At 35.7% G+C, this 15,476-nt stretch overlaps 1 protein-coding gene across 4 annotated transcripts in view; it reads right to left on the reverse strand.

Moving 5' to 3' along the window:
- The window catches only part of F8 (coagulation factor VIII), a 191,283-nt gene that overhangs the window by 112,525 nt on the left and 63,282 nt on the right, over window positions 1-15,476 (reverse strand). For all 4 annotated transcript variants that reach the window (XM_032265302.1, XM_032265300.1, XM_032265301.1 and 1 more), the window contains exons 7-9: window positions 7,412-7,633; window positions 4,535-4,796; window positions 4,075-4,246 (exon numbers count right to left, since the gene is read on the reverse strand). In XM_032265302.1, the coding sequence (XP_032121193.1) occupies window positions 4,075-4,246; window positions 4,535-4,796; window positions 7,412-7,633 (656 nt within the window). The remainder of the gene's footprint in view (window positions 1-4,074; window positions 4,247-4,534; window positions 4,797-7,411; window positions 7,634-15,476) is intronic.

Genomic DNA, 15,476 nt, shown 5'->3' on the forward strand with positions numbered 1-15,476 from the left:
TGACTTTCAGATGGGGTCTCTGAGTGGATGTCCTTTTTGTTGATGTTGAGGTTATTTTTTTCTGTTTTTTAGTTTTCCTTCTAACAGTTAGGCTCCTCTGCTGTAGGACTGCTGGAAGTCCACTCCAGACCCTGCTTGCCTGGGGATCACCTGTGGCAGCTGCAGAACAGTAAGGGTTGCCGCCAGTTTCTTCTGTTATCTTTGTCACAGAAGGATACCCTCCAGCTGTCAGCCTGAGCTCTCCTTTATGAGGTGTCTCTTTGGACATATGGGGTTTGGCGAGCTGCTTGAGGAGACATCTGTCTCTTATAGGAGCTCAAGTGCTGTGCTGGGAGCTCCATTGGTCCATTCAGAGCTGCTGGGTAGGTAAGTTTAAGTCTGCTACAGCAGAACTCATAACTGCCTCTTTTCCTAGGTGCTCTGTCCTGGGAAGGTGGGGCTTTATTTATAAGTTCCTGACATGCTGCTGCTTTTTTTCAGAGATGCCCTGCCCAGAAAGGAGGTAGCCTAGTCACAGTATGCCAGCAGAGGCGTTGCTGAGCTGCCATGGGCTCTGCTCAGCTGCTGCGTGAACTTCCTTGCAGTTTTGTTTACAGAGGTACAGTTAGAACTGCCTTGGTAATGGCAGTCTGCCTCAGTAATGGCAGACTGCCTCAGTAAAGGCAGATTGCCTCGTTAATGGTGGACTGCCTTGGTAATGGTGGACTGCCTTGGTAATGGCTGATACCCTTCCCCCCACCGTGTTGGACCATCCGGGGTCCAGCTGCACTTGCTGTGAAACTCTCAATCCAGAGCGTTTCAGATTGTTGGTCTTTGTTGGGGTGGGATCCACTGAGCCAGATCACCTGGCTCCCTGTTTCAGCCCCCTTTTTTTCAGTTGAATGGGTGGCTCTGTCTCCCAGACATTCTAGGCTCCCATTGAAACGGCCGCCCAGATTTGTGTGAGTGTTTGTGTGGAGACCCACTACACCAGCTGACACAGCCATGCTGGAAACTCATGGCACTTTTCAGCCCGGGAATCTCCTGGTCTATAGGCAGTAATAACTCATTTGGAAATGCGGTGATCACTCACCCTCTGCGTTGTTCTCTCTGGGAACTGCACTCCAGAGCTGTTCCTATTCAGCCACCTTGGATCTCCAAATTAAATGGTTTTTAGTAAATGTATGGAGTTGTGCAATGATTGCCACAATCCAGTATTAGAATATTTCTATCACCCCAGAAAGATTCTCTATGCTGGGTTGCAGGCAATCCCTGCTTCCGCTCCCAGCCCCTGACAGTCACTAAAGAGACTTCTGCTGTATAAATTGGCCTTTTCTGTATATTTTATATAAGTTAAATCATGCAATATGTAAGTCATTTTGTCTGACTTCTTTAACTTACAGTGTTTTGAATTTCATCTGTATTATCATATATAATTAGTTATTTTCTTTTAATTGCTGAATAAAATTCCAGTTATATGGATATACCACATTTTATTTATCTATTCACCATTTGGTGAACTTTTGAGTGGTTTTCAGTGACTTGCCTATTTATTTTTGAGTTGAAAGGGTCCTTATATATATATTTTGGACACTAGATCCTTATCAGATATAAAATATGCAAACATTTTTTCCAGTTCCATGCATTGTCTTTTCATTTTCTGGGTGTCCTTTGAAGCACAAAAATTTTTAAGTATGATGAAGTAAAATTATCTATGTTTACTTTTGTTGCTTCTTGGTTTTGGTGTTATATCCAATAAACCATTGTCTAATTCAAGATCACAAAGATTTATTCCTGTATTTTCCTGTAATTTTGTAGTTTTACCTCTTACATTTTATCTTTTATCTATTTTGAGTTAATGTTTAAGTGTAAGATTCAGCAAGGTGTCCAGAACATAACCTGAATAAATCAAAGATGAGGTAGATCTATATATGTTGATATGAAGTGATATCAAAAATATACTGTTACTTTTTTTTTTTTTTGAGACAGAGTCTTGCTCTGTCACCCAGGGTGGAGTGCAGTGGTGGGATCTCAGCTCACTGCAACCTCCACCTCCTGGATTCAAGCGATTCTCCTCCCTCACCTCCCAAGTAGCTGGGACTACAGGCATGCACCACCACAGCCAGCCAATTCAAAATATATTGCTACTTTTTGAAAATCAAGGTACAGACCAAATTTACACTGCTCCTGTTTTTGTGTGAAATACACACATGTGTGTGCACACACACACACACACATTTGTACATGTATACAGTATTTCTGGAGGGAAATATACAAACCCACAACAATGACTGTCTGTCACACTATGGGGTTGGAAGTCTGAGAGGGAAGAAAATTTACTTTTTATTGTATGCTCTTGTTTACCTATTTTTGAACTAGCCAGTAAAAGTAACTAAAAATACACAAAAAGTACCCTATAAACATATAAAATTATGTCATTATGCATTTTAAAAATTAATGAATAAAAAATAAAATTATACAATCTTCAAGAAATGAAAAAAGAAAAAATAGGTAAACAAAATTTATGAAGAAAAACTGTACAAGAATAGCTAATAAAAATTTTGAAGAAGTACAATGAAGGAAGATGTCGTATAGTTATCAAACATATCACAAAGTTGCAGTTATTAAAACAGTGTGGTAACAGATTAGTTAAGAATTCAAGATGCCAGATTTTAGCAATTTAGTATATAATAAAGAAGACATTTTCAAATTAATGAAAAAAGGATTGGTTGGGTCAGTTAGCTGCCATCTTGGAAAAATTTCTATTTGAATTATGCACTACAACCAAAAGTAACTTCCAGGGCAATTAGATTGCTCACTATAAAAATAAAGCTATACAAATAAGAGAATATAATATATACTATTTTTGTAATTTCTTGGGGGTGGCAAAGACATTTTCAGGCAGAAAACAGAAGTGAAAAAGATCCAGAGAAACATAAATGAAAAGACTGATAAAGAATAGAAGATTTTGACTATATATAAAGATCAAAAATTTTTGAAGGACAAAAAATACCATAAAGGAATTAAAGTACAAGTGACAATGTGATGAAAACATTTGAAAGATAAATAACAATGTGTCAATATCCATAATATATAAAGGCCTTTTACAAATACATAAGCAAAAGATGGCTACCCAAATAGAAAACTGGACAAAATTTACTAGCAGGCAATTCTCAGAGGGAGTTATATAAATAACCAACAACCATGAAACAATATACAATTTGACTACTAACCAGGGAAATGCAAATGAAGACAACATATAAATATTTAGCTCATTAAATTGGAAAATTTTCTGAAGATTTAAAATATATATTGTTGGCAATGGTGTGGGGAAAAGGGCAGTCATATACTTATGGTAGGGGATACAAATTGGTATAAAATTGCTGAAAATCAGTTTGGCAGTGTCTAACAAAACTCCACATCTAAAAACCAGTGTCCTTCATGACATTCTTGAGCAGTTGAATTGATGCAACCAATGACCTATCTTCAAATTTCTTGTGAAGAAAATAAACCCTTATTTATTTAAACCACTGTCCATTGAGTATTCTGTTACTTACACCATACTTATTCTTAATATCCTAGATTGGGGCAAGCAAGCATTTTTTGGAAAAGGCTGGATAGTAAATACTCTAAAATTTATGAGCGCTATCTAGTCTCTGTCACATATTCTCTTCCTCCTCTGCCTTCTTCCTCCCTTTCCTCCCCCGCTCCATTCTTTTCTTTGCAATATTTTAAAAATGTGAAATCTCATCTAAGCTCATGGACTATTCAAAAGCAGGCCACAAGCCAAATTTGTCTTATAGGCCACAGTCTGCTGACTCCGATTCTATATAATTAATGGAGAAAGATCTGGAAGGATATGTATCAAAGTCTATGCAGTATTTCAAAGGAGTGTTGAGTTTAATGAGTGACATTAAATTTTTTTCTATATACTCATATTTAAAAAAATACAATCAGCAATTATTTGTGTAACATTTATAGTTTTTAAAAGATCATGTCCACTGGAGACAAGGCTGAATTATAAAGTATTTTAGAAACTCAAAACTCTCCAGACTTTTTCTTCTTTCCTGACCTTAAATCTTCTCCTCAACTTACCAACAGTGTGTCTCCAACTTCCCCATAAAGTAAAGGTCCCAAGATTCCTGATTCATACTGAATAGGTTCACGAGTCTTAAAGGTTTCATCTGTGTATGCCATAAATCGAACTTTTTTGTACTTCTTACCAATCCGCTGAGGGCCATTGTTCAAATATTGACTTTTATAACTTCTGAATAAGAGAAAAAAAGATGAGAGGTCGGGAAGAAAAATTTTAGGTAGGCTCAGCTCAAATCCAACTCCAAAACAGCTTATATGATCCAATCAAGGCAAGGAGTGAGAAAAATAGAAGCTTCTCTGATGCTCAGCTATGTCAGTTTCCAAATGTTAATACCTTGTCATTTGATTCCACACCTGTACCTAACCTTAAACATGGCTTAAGGATTTGTTGGTTTGAATAACTGGTGAGAACTTTTTGAGTATGGGGAAGAGAGAGTACCAATAGTCATAAAGTGTTTACCTGTCATTGGGGGTAAGGACTGAGGGAGCATAGTCCCAGTCCTCCTCTTCAGCAGCAATGTAATGTACCCAAGTTTTAGGATGCTTCTTGGCAACTGAACGAATTTGGATAAAGGAAGGAGAGTTGTCATCATCAAATGTGACCACGTCCATTTCAGAATCAGCAAAATCATTATCATAGTCTTCCTCTTCTTCATTATTTTTCCTTCGTAGTTGGGGTTCCTCTGGGCAGCTGTCTACTTTGACATAAGCTTCCATGCCATCTGGAGTCAGACAAACCAAACAATGTCAGACTTTCTTGCTGTATTAGGCTGTTCTTGCATTGCTATAAAGAAATACCTGAGTCTGGGCAATTTATAAAGAAAAGAGATTGAATTGGCTCATGGTTCTGCATGCTATATGGGAAGCATGGTGCTGACATTTGTTTGGCTTTGGGGAGGTCTCAGGAAGCTTACAGTCATGGGGGTGGGTGAAGGGGGAGAAGGCACATCACATGGTGAAAGCAGGAGCAGGAGAGAGAGTGTGGGGTGCCTCTCCACATCACTATCCCTTTTTGCCACTTCATATATATATTTCTTAATGGATTATCTGGTACTTGTTTCTTCCTCTGGTCTTTGCACTTACCATTTGCCTTCTGCTTGACTCTTCTCTATATATGTTTCACTTCCTTTTCAAAAGTAATTCGTTTGCTCTTATAATATGTATTACTATTTCCCTTCTGGAACTGGCTTTGAGCCTATCGTTCCCCCCACCCAAATTATAAACAAAGAGACTTGAAGAACTGCATATTTTCAGCATTTCAAAGCCTAGACCAGTCTACCTCCCCATCCCCACAGTCACCTAATGATTTCTATATTTACCCTATTGGATTATAATACAAATCATTGATTTAATAACAGCTTATTGGGAAAAATGTAAACTTTAAGACATGTTCCAAGTTCATAAAAACATGAAAAGATACAACTTAAAATCAAGGAGATATGTATTTTAAGACCATGTCTGCCTGTGACTAGTTGTAAACCCTATGGCAAGTCTATTCAACATTTTCAGTCTCATCTTTATGCTTTGTAAAATGGATAATAATAATTCTTGCCCTATTTATACCACAGGGCAATTTTCAAGATCAAATACTTCTAAGAAGGGAGACCTGTTTAATTGATTATGAGGAACAGGGCAGGTTTTAGGAGCAGCAAACAACTAGTCTGGGGTTCATGTGGCCTCAAATATAATTCAGTTTGTATCTAAAAACAAAGGGTTTTGTCTGAGGTTCAATAAGATAAAGCATTTTTTTTCTGAAAAATAAAGATTAAAATCGTGGATAGAATCTGTGAAAAGGAAGAAAAAAACAAAACAAAAACTAAACACTTCAACTGAGTCAGGCTCCAACTGGACAATAATTGATTGATAATGACCTATTCCTCTGTGCCTGCAAGGATTTTGTTTGTGTATCAACTTCCCATTACCCATTCCATATGACACTCTTTGTCCACTAATGTCCTGTCAAAATTCCATAAATATGTAACAGATGAGGAATAGAGATTTCTATTGTTAATCACTACAGAGGACTATAAACAAGGTCACTAACAGAAGAGAAGGAGGAAAATGGAGGATACATGGCAAGATCAAATCTCTTTTCTAAGACAACAAGGAACCCGAGGAAGTAGCTACTAAATATAAAAGATTAGACATTTTTCTCGAGCAGCTCTTGCTATGATCGGAATGTGTGTCCCCTCCAAAACTCATATTGAAATTTAATTATCATCATGATGGTATTGAGAGGTGAACATTTAAAAGGTGTTTAGGTCATGAGGGCTCTTTTGCTTTGTCCTTTTGTCATGTGATGCCTCCCACCATGTTAAGATGCAGCTTGATATTGGACCTCCCAGCCCCCAGAACTGTGAGCCAATAAATCTCTGCCCATTATAAATTACCCAGTGTGTGGTATTCTGTTATTGCAGCACAAACTGAGTAAGAGCCTTCAATGATAGCAAAAGGGGTAGAGAAAGAGGGTTATTAGGTTGATCTGAGATTAAGAGCTGGTAGAATAAATACACAAGTAGGAAAATGGGGGTCAAATGATGATACAATATGAATTTGCACAACCGGTAGTTACAAATAAAGTCACATTAACAGTAATTTGAAACTGTAGTTACCATCATCCCAATTTGCTTACACAGAACCTTTGACCCTTTGCAAAGTTTCCATCAAATAGTCCTTGAAAACCTCATGTGGTGCTTCACATATGCTGACCAGCTTTCAATCCCATGCTACTTGTCCTAAAATTCACTAGCTTCTGACCTGCCCTCAGATTCACAGATGTCTCTCATCTATAGCCAGGTATCTACAGAGTGCCTCCAGTGGTCTGGTGTCTCAAGTCAAGCACTACAATATCCTGTCATATTTGCTATTTAATGCTCTGGGCATTGCTGCTGATATCCTGGAGCCCTTACAGTTGCAACCTGAGAAATGCCTTTTTTTCCATTTCCCTAGATTTCCCAAAAAACATCTCTTCAGCTACAACCTGTATTCCTTTCTTCATGATATTGGAGCCCAGTTAATGGGATAAGGCTGAAAAACCACGGGCATACTGTTGTCCTCATCTTCCCACCTCAATCATCCCTAAGCCATCTTTTCTCCCTCTATCACAGACATTTAACTAAAAATCCATGAGCCCTACTAATACTCAAGCTCTTTTACAGTCAAGGTAAAAACTTTACACTGGCAGCTAGAAATTAGGGGATCTTGGTTAAGGTCTAACACAGTAACTCTGTAATGTCCCCTTCAGCAACACCCTATATTCCTGTACATTGTCCAGTAAATTCTATTAAAAGTAGAACTGGATATTTATAACACTCATTTTAAAGTTCCAAGATATTACCATGTTGGTGGGAAGAGATATGACAAAATAGTAGAAACTGCCCAAGGTCCATCAAGACTGTTTGAGCAGTAAGGAAAGTTATTGGTGAGATTTCCAAGGAGGCCTGGCGATGGTTCCTCACAAGAAATGTGTGACCTTCAAGAAATATTGAGTGTACTTCAGGAGTGGTGCCCATTCCAATCACATGCCAATACACTGATTTCCTGTGGCATCCAATCAGACCTGTAAAGTAGGAATAAGACACCCATGGCTAAGAAGTGGAGAATTTGAAATGAAAAACACTTTCTAAGGCACAATGGACAAATCAATCTTAGACATTTTATTGCTACCTTGACTTGTAAACAAATCTATCAAGAATATTGGGCTACTATCAAACCAACAGCTCTTGCCAAGGTCACCAATCACCATCATGCTGCTAAATCCAATGTATATTTTTCAGTCTTTATTTGCACCTGTTGACCATTCATTCCTTCTTGAAACACCCTCTTCCCTTGGCCTCTGTGCCAACATCTCTCTGGGTTTTTTTCTCCTACTTCTCAGACTGCTCCTTCTTCTCTCTCCTCTCCTAACCTCTTCTGGAGCTCCAGATTCATACAGCCAATTACTTTCTCAACATCTCCACCTAGATATCTCATAAAACTCACATGTTCAAAACCAAATTTACAATTTTCATCACTTCATTCTTTTCCAGAGGTTTTTATAACAGTGAATGGCAGCATCCTACATTCAAATATGCAAGTTAGAGTTACCTTTGTCCCCATTCTCATCTCCCATATACAATTTGACATTGACCAGGGCAATATAATCAGTAATAGCTAATATTTATTGAGCACTTGCTTTATGTCAAGCACTATCCAAAGTATTTTACAAGTTTTAATTCATTCATTCCTCATAACAATCCTATGAATGTAGAAATTATTATCAATCATGTCTTGCAGGAGAGGAAATGGATGCCCAGAGAGGTTAATTAATTTGCTCAATATTTGAACCCAAGCAGTCATGTTTTAAGATCTCACACTGGTAACTACGAGGGCACAGTTACTCCTATTTTGGCTAAGAACTTTCAAATATATCTATTTTTTCACTATTAGTACTACTGCCATCTTAATCCAAGTTACCAGTATCTCTTGTCTGAGCTACTGATAAAATTTTTTATAGGTCTTCCCATAGCTAGTCATATTCCCCTCCAAGACTCTTACCCACAAAGAAACTGGTGTAATATTTTCGCATTTCAGATCTGATTGTAGTATTCACCAGCCTAAAACCCATTGGTGGCTGTCATTCCACATAGAATAAAGTCCAGACTCTCTACTAAGGACTAGAAGGCCCCAATAGATTTGATTCCTAATACTGCTACAGCTTCATCTCACATTGCCTCATTTCCCCAGTTTCAAAGCTAAGTTCAAGGGGTACTTCCTTAGGGAAGCCTTCTCTGATTCCCCAGTCTAGGTCACATTCTTTTATTATAGGTTTACATAGAATTATATAATTTTCCTTCAGACTAATGCTCAGCTTGTAATTTTGTATGTATTATTATGATTATTTGACTACAGTCTGTCACTCCACTCTATTATAAGCTATGTGAGAACAGGAACTTGCATGTTTTCAAAATTAATTATTTTTTTATTTCTAAAATTATGCATGTTTATTATCAAATTATTGGAAAATACAGAAAAGAATTAAGGAGAAAACATCCTTCTCAAACTTCATTATTCTCTGGGGTTGCTGAATCTTCCAAATTCCTCTTTTATGTAGTCACTGGTTTTACAACAGCACACATTCAGTGGCTATTAAGGCCCTCTATATCTGAAAATGTCTTTTTTCTTCCCCCAAAGTTGATTCATAGTTTGACCAAAAATTCTAGGTTCAAAATAATTTTTCCCTTAGATCTTTTACAATATTGCTCCATTATATTGTCAATCTAATTCCCATTTTTTTGTATGTGACCTGTTTCTCCCAGAAGAAACTTTAAGTATCTTCTCTTTGTGCTCTAAAATACCACAATGATAATTTTGCTTGGGGGTCTTTTTATTTATCCTAACGGGCAATTTTATTTTTTTAACTGTATTACTTTTTATTGACTGTATTACTTTTAATTTATTGCTTTTTATAACTAATTGTATATATTTATGGGTACAATGTGATGTTTCAATACATGTATACATTGTGTAATTATTCGAATCAGGGTAATTATCATATCCATCACCTTAAATGTTTGTCATTTCTTTGTTGTGAGAACATTCAAAATCCTCTCTTCTATTTGAAACATACAGTATATTATTGTTGTCTATTGTCATCCTACTATGCAATAGAGTACCAGAACTTATTCCTTCTATCTACCTGTAACATTGTATCCATTGACTAACCTGTCTCCATCTCCCACTTCCCCCTAATCTCCCTAGAATCACAAATCTCAACTACTATGAGACCAATTTTTAAAGACTGTACATAGGAGTGAGATTATGCAATATTTGTCTTTCTTTGCCTGGCTTATTTCACTTAACATAGTGTCCTCCAGCTTCATCCACGTTGTTGCAGATGACAGGATTTCATCTTTTTTAAATGGATGAATAGTATTCCATTGTGCATATGGCACACTTTCTTTATCCATTCATCCACTGATGGACATTTAAGTTGATTTTATATCTTGACTATTGTGAATAATGCTGTCATAAACATGGAGATGCAGATGTTTCTTCAACATACTGATTTCATTTCTTTTTGGTATATATCCAGTAATGGGATTGCTAGAACATATGACAGATCTATTTTGAATTTTTGAGGCATCTTTATACTATTATCTCTAATGGCTTAACTAATTTATATTCCCACCAACAGTGTATAGGAGTTTCTCTTTCTCCACATTCTTGCTAGCATTTGTTATTTTGTAGTTTTTTTTATAATAGCCATTCTACTAGGGTTAAGTGATATCTCATTGTGGTTTTGATTTTAATTTTCCTGATGATTAGTGATGTTGAACATTTTTCATATACCTGTCGGCCATTTGTGTGTCTTCTTTGGAGAAATGTCTATTCAGGTCTTTTGCTAATTTTTAATAGGATTATTTGAATTTTTGCTATTGAGTTGTTTGAGTTCCTTGTATATTCCAGATATTGATCCCTTGTCAGATGTATAATCTGTAAAAATTTTCTCCCATTCTGTAGGTTGTCTCAACTCTGTTGATTGTTTCCTTTGCTGTGCAGTAGCTTTCCAGTTTGATGTAATCAGATTTCTTTATTTTTGCTTTTGTTACTCATGATTTTGAGGTCTTGTCTAACAAGTTCGTGCCCAAATTGATGTCATGAAATGTTTATACTATGTTTTCTTCTAATAGTTTCACAGTTTCAGGTCTTACATTTCTTCTTCTTTTTTTTTGAGACAGAGTCTTGTTCTTTTGCCCAGGCTGGAATGCAATGGCATGATCTAGGCTCACTGCAACCGCTGCCTCCTGGGTTCAAGTGATTCTCCTGCCTCAGCCTCCTGAGTTTCTGGGACTATAGGCGTGCCACCACACCTAGCTAAGTTTGTATTTTTAGTAGAAATGGGGTTTCACCATGTTGGCCAGGCTGGTCTCAAACTACTGACCTCAAGTGATCTGCCCGCCTTGGCCTCCCAAAGTGCTGGTTTTACAAGCATGAGCCACCAAGTCCAGCCAAACAGGGACAATTTGCCTTCCTTCTTTCCAATTTGGATGCCATTTTTTTCTGTCTTACCTAATTGCTCTGGCTAGGACTTCCAGTACTGTGTTGAATAGAAGCGGTGAGAGTGGATATCCTTGTCTTATTCCAGTTCTTAAAGGAAAAGCTTTCAACTTTTCCCTACTCAGTATCAACTTGTTTGCAGGTTTATCATATAAGGCCTTTGCTATGTTGAGGTGTGTTCCTTCTATACTAAGTTTGTTGAGAGTTTTTATCTTGAAGGGATGTTGAATTTTATCAAATGCTTTTACTGTGTCTATTTAAATGATCATGTAATTTTTGTCCTTCATTCTGTTAAGGTGCTGTATCATGTTCCTAATTTGCATATGTTAAATCATCCTTGCATCATTGGGATAAATCCTATCTGATCATGGTAAATGATCTTTTTAATGTGCTGTTGAATTCTATTTCTAGTATTTTATTGAGGATATTGGCCTGTAGTTGTTTGTTGTTACTGTGCCCTTGTCTGGGTTTGGAATCAGGATAATGAAGGCCTCCTAGAATAATTTTGGAAGAGTTTCTTCCTTTTAAATTTTTGGAATAGTTTGTGAAGAATTGTTATTAGTTCTTTAAATGTTTGGTAGAATTCAGCAGTGAAGCCATCAGGTCCTGAACTTTTCTTTGATGGGACACTTTATTTTTGCTTCAATCTCGTTACTCATTGTTAATTTCTTCAATTTTTCCTTTTTTTTCTTGATTCAACCTTCGTAGGTTGTATGTGTCCAGGAATTTATCCATTTCTTCTAGGATTTTCAATTTGTTGGCATGTAATTGTTCGCAATAGTTTCTTATAATTCTTTGTATTTCTGTGTTATCAGTTGTAATGTCTCCTTTCTCACCTCTGATTTATTTCTGTCTTTCCTCTTTATTATTACTTAGTCTGGCTAAAAGTTTATTGACTTTATCTTTTCAAATAACTAACTCATTATACTGATCTTTTGTATTTTTCAGTCTCTATTTTGATTATTTGTGCTGATCTGTATTCATTTGTTTCTTCTAATAATTTGGGGTTTTGTTTGTTCTTGCTTTTCTAGTTTCATGAGATGCATCATTATGTTGTTTATTTGAGATCTTTCATTTTTGATGTAGGCATTTATTGCTATAAACTTTTCTTTGAGGACTATCTTTGCTGTATCCCATAAGTTTTGGTATGTTATGTTTTCATTTTCATTTGCCTCAAGAAATTTTTTAATTTCTCTTTTAATTTCTTCATTGACCCATTGTTTGTTTAGGGCATGTTCTTTAATTTTCATGTATTTGTACAGTTCTGAAGTTCCTCCTGTTGTTGATGGATAGTTTTATTCCATTACTGGCAGAAAAAAATACTTCATTTAAAAAAGTTAAGACTTGCTTTGTGGCCTAAGGTATGATCTCCTGGAGAATGTTCCATGTGCAGTTGAGAAGACTGGGAATTGTGTACCTGTTGGATGGAATGTTCTGTAAATATCTGTTTGCTCCATTTGGTCTACAGTGCAGTTTAAATCCAATGTTTCTTTGTTGATATTTTGTCTAGATGATCTGTCCATCGGTGAAAGTGGGGTGTTAAAGTCTTCTACTATTATTTCACTGCTGTATTCATTTCCCTTTTGGTCTATTGATGTTTGCTTTATATTAGGTTGGTGCAAAAGTAATTTCAGTTTTTGCCATTACTTTTAATGAGACTAAAAAAATACAAAGATCAAACATTAATATATTTAGGTAACAAGCATAAATTAATATATTTATGCTTGTTACATTCTCCTGTTTTATTAACTTCTTTACTATTATATAATGACCTTGTTTGTCTTTTTTTTTTTCTTTTTGAGACAGAATCTTGCTCTGTCACCAAGGCTGGAGTGTAGTGGTGCACTCTTGGCTTAATGCAACCTCTGCCACCCGAGTTCAAACAATTCTCCTGCCTCAACCTCCTGGGTAGCTGAGATTACAGGTGCCTGCCACCACATCTGGCTAATTTTTATATTTTTAGTAGAGACAACGTTTCATCATGTTGGCTAGGCTGGTCTCAAACTCCTGACTTCAGGTGATCCACCCACCTCGGCCTCCAAAAGTGCTGGGATTACAGGCGTGAGCCACTGCACTCAGATGTTTGTCTCTTTATAGTTTTTGATTTGAAGTCTATTTTATCAGATATAAATATAGCTATTCCTACTTTCCTTGTTTCCATTTGCATGGAATATCTTTTTCCATTTCTTCAGTTTCAGTCTATGTGTGTCCTTACAGGTAAAGTCCTTCTCGTAGGCAGTATGTGATTAGATCTCTGTTTTTTGTGTGTTTTTTTTGTTTTTTTTTTTTTTTTTTCCAATCCATTCAGCCATTCTACATCTTTTAGTTGGAGAATTTAGCCCATTTGTATTCAAGGTAATAATTGATAGGTAAGAACTTGGTGGCGCCATATTTTTACTTGTTTTCTAGTTGTTTTGTAGATTCTTTGTTCCTTTCTTCCTCTCTTATTCCCTTCCCTTGTGGTTAATTTTTTCTATCAGTATGTTTTATTTCCTGCTTTTTATTTTTAGTGTAGCTGTTATAAAGATTTTTGCTTTGTAGTTACCATGAGGCTTACACAGAATATCTTATAGTTGTAAGAAGTTATTTTGAACTGATAACAACTTAATATGGATTGCAAAAATTTTTTTTAAATCTACTCCCAAATTTTGTGTTTTTGATGTTATCATTTACATCTTTTTATATTGCTTATTCTTTAACAGGTTATGGTAATTATTTTTATTTGTTGTGTCTTTTAATCTTCCTACTAAGGCTATAAGTGATTTATGTTCTACAATTACGTTAGAGAATTCTGAATTTGTCGGGATTCTTAGTTTTACCTGCGGGTTTTATACCTTCAGATGTTTTCATGTTACACATTAGGGTCTTTTTCTTTCAGTTTGAAAAACTCCCTTTAGCATTTCCTGTAAAGCAGATCAGGTTTCAATGAATTTCCTCTGCCTTTTTTTTTTGGTCTGAAAATGTTTTTATCTCTTTCATTTATGAAGGATAATTTTGCTGTGTATAGTGTCCTTGGCTGCCAGGTGTTTTTTTTTTTTTTTTTTTTTTTTTTCTTTTAGCACTTTGAATAGATCATCTCCTTCTCTCTTGTCCTGTAAAGTTTCTGCTGAGAAATTCACTGTTAGTCTGAAAGGGGCTCCTTTATATGTGACTATATGCTTTTTTCTTGCTGTTTTTAAATGTTTCTCATTGACTTTTGACAGTTTGACTACAATGTGCCCTGGAGAAGACCTTTTTGCATTGTATTTATTTAGGTATTTTTGAGCCTTCTTTACCTGGATGTCTAAATATCTTGGTAGACTTGGAAATTTTTCATCTAATACTTCATTAAATAGGGTTTTTAACCTCTTCATTTTCTCTTTGCCTTCTGGGACACTGAAGGTTCAAATATTTGGTCACTTTATAGTGCCTAATATGTCATGAAATCTTTGCTCATTCTTTTTTATTTTTTTCTTTATTTTTGTCTAATTGGGTTATTTCAAAAGATCTGCATTTCAGTTCTGATATTCTTCTGCTTGAATCAGTCTATTGTTGAACCTTTCAAATGTATTTTGTATTTCATTCAATGAATTTTTTGGTTCCAGAAATTTAGTTTGGTTCTTTTTTGGATATCTATCTCTTTGGTAAATTTCTGTTTCATATCCTCAATTGTTTTTCTGTGTTCTTTGTATTTTTTTCAGGAGTCTCTTGTATCTCGCTGAGTTTCTTTAGTATCAAAATTTGGAATTATTTTTTCCAGAATTTCATAAATTTTTGAAGAGATTTTAGCCAGTTTACTTAAAAACCACAGGTCACATTTACTGTTTTGCTTATAAACTATGATTTTATTTTTTAAATTTTCTTGGGTACATAGTAGATGTGTATATTTATGGGGAACATGAGATGTTTTGATACAGCTCATGATGTGAAATAAACACATCATGGAGAATGGGGTATCTATACCCTCAAGCACTTATCCTTTGACTTACAATCCACTTACACTGTAAATTATTTTAAAATGTACAATTAAGTTATTGTTAACTATAGTCACCCTGTTGTGCTGTCAGATAGCACGTCTTTTTCATTCTTTCTATTTTTTTGTACCCATCTTAAATTTTTTTATTTGGAAATATTGCTACAGAATTACTGTGCTCCTTTGGAGTGTCATATTTCCTTAATTTTTCACATTCAGAATTATTGTGCTCCTTTGGAGTGTCGTATTTCCTTAATTTCAAGTGGTGTAATAATCACTTCTTCCAATTTTTTAAATTTGCTTTTGTAGGAAAGAACTTTTTCCTGAAGATGATGTATATATGGTGTTGCTTGAGTACACACTTTGGTTTTGATTCTGGGTGAATATAGTAGTCTCTGTATAAGACTCTAAA

Source organism: Sapajus apella, unplaced genomic scaffold, assembly GCF_009761245.1.
Source record: "Sapajus apella isolate SASKATOON/1434 unplaced genomic scaffold, GSC_monkey_1.0 scaffold149, whole genome shotgun sequence".
Taxonomy (NCBI): Eukaryota; Metazoa; Chordata; class Mammalia; order Primates; family Cebidae; genus Sapajus; species Sapajus apella.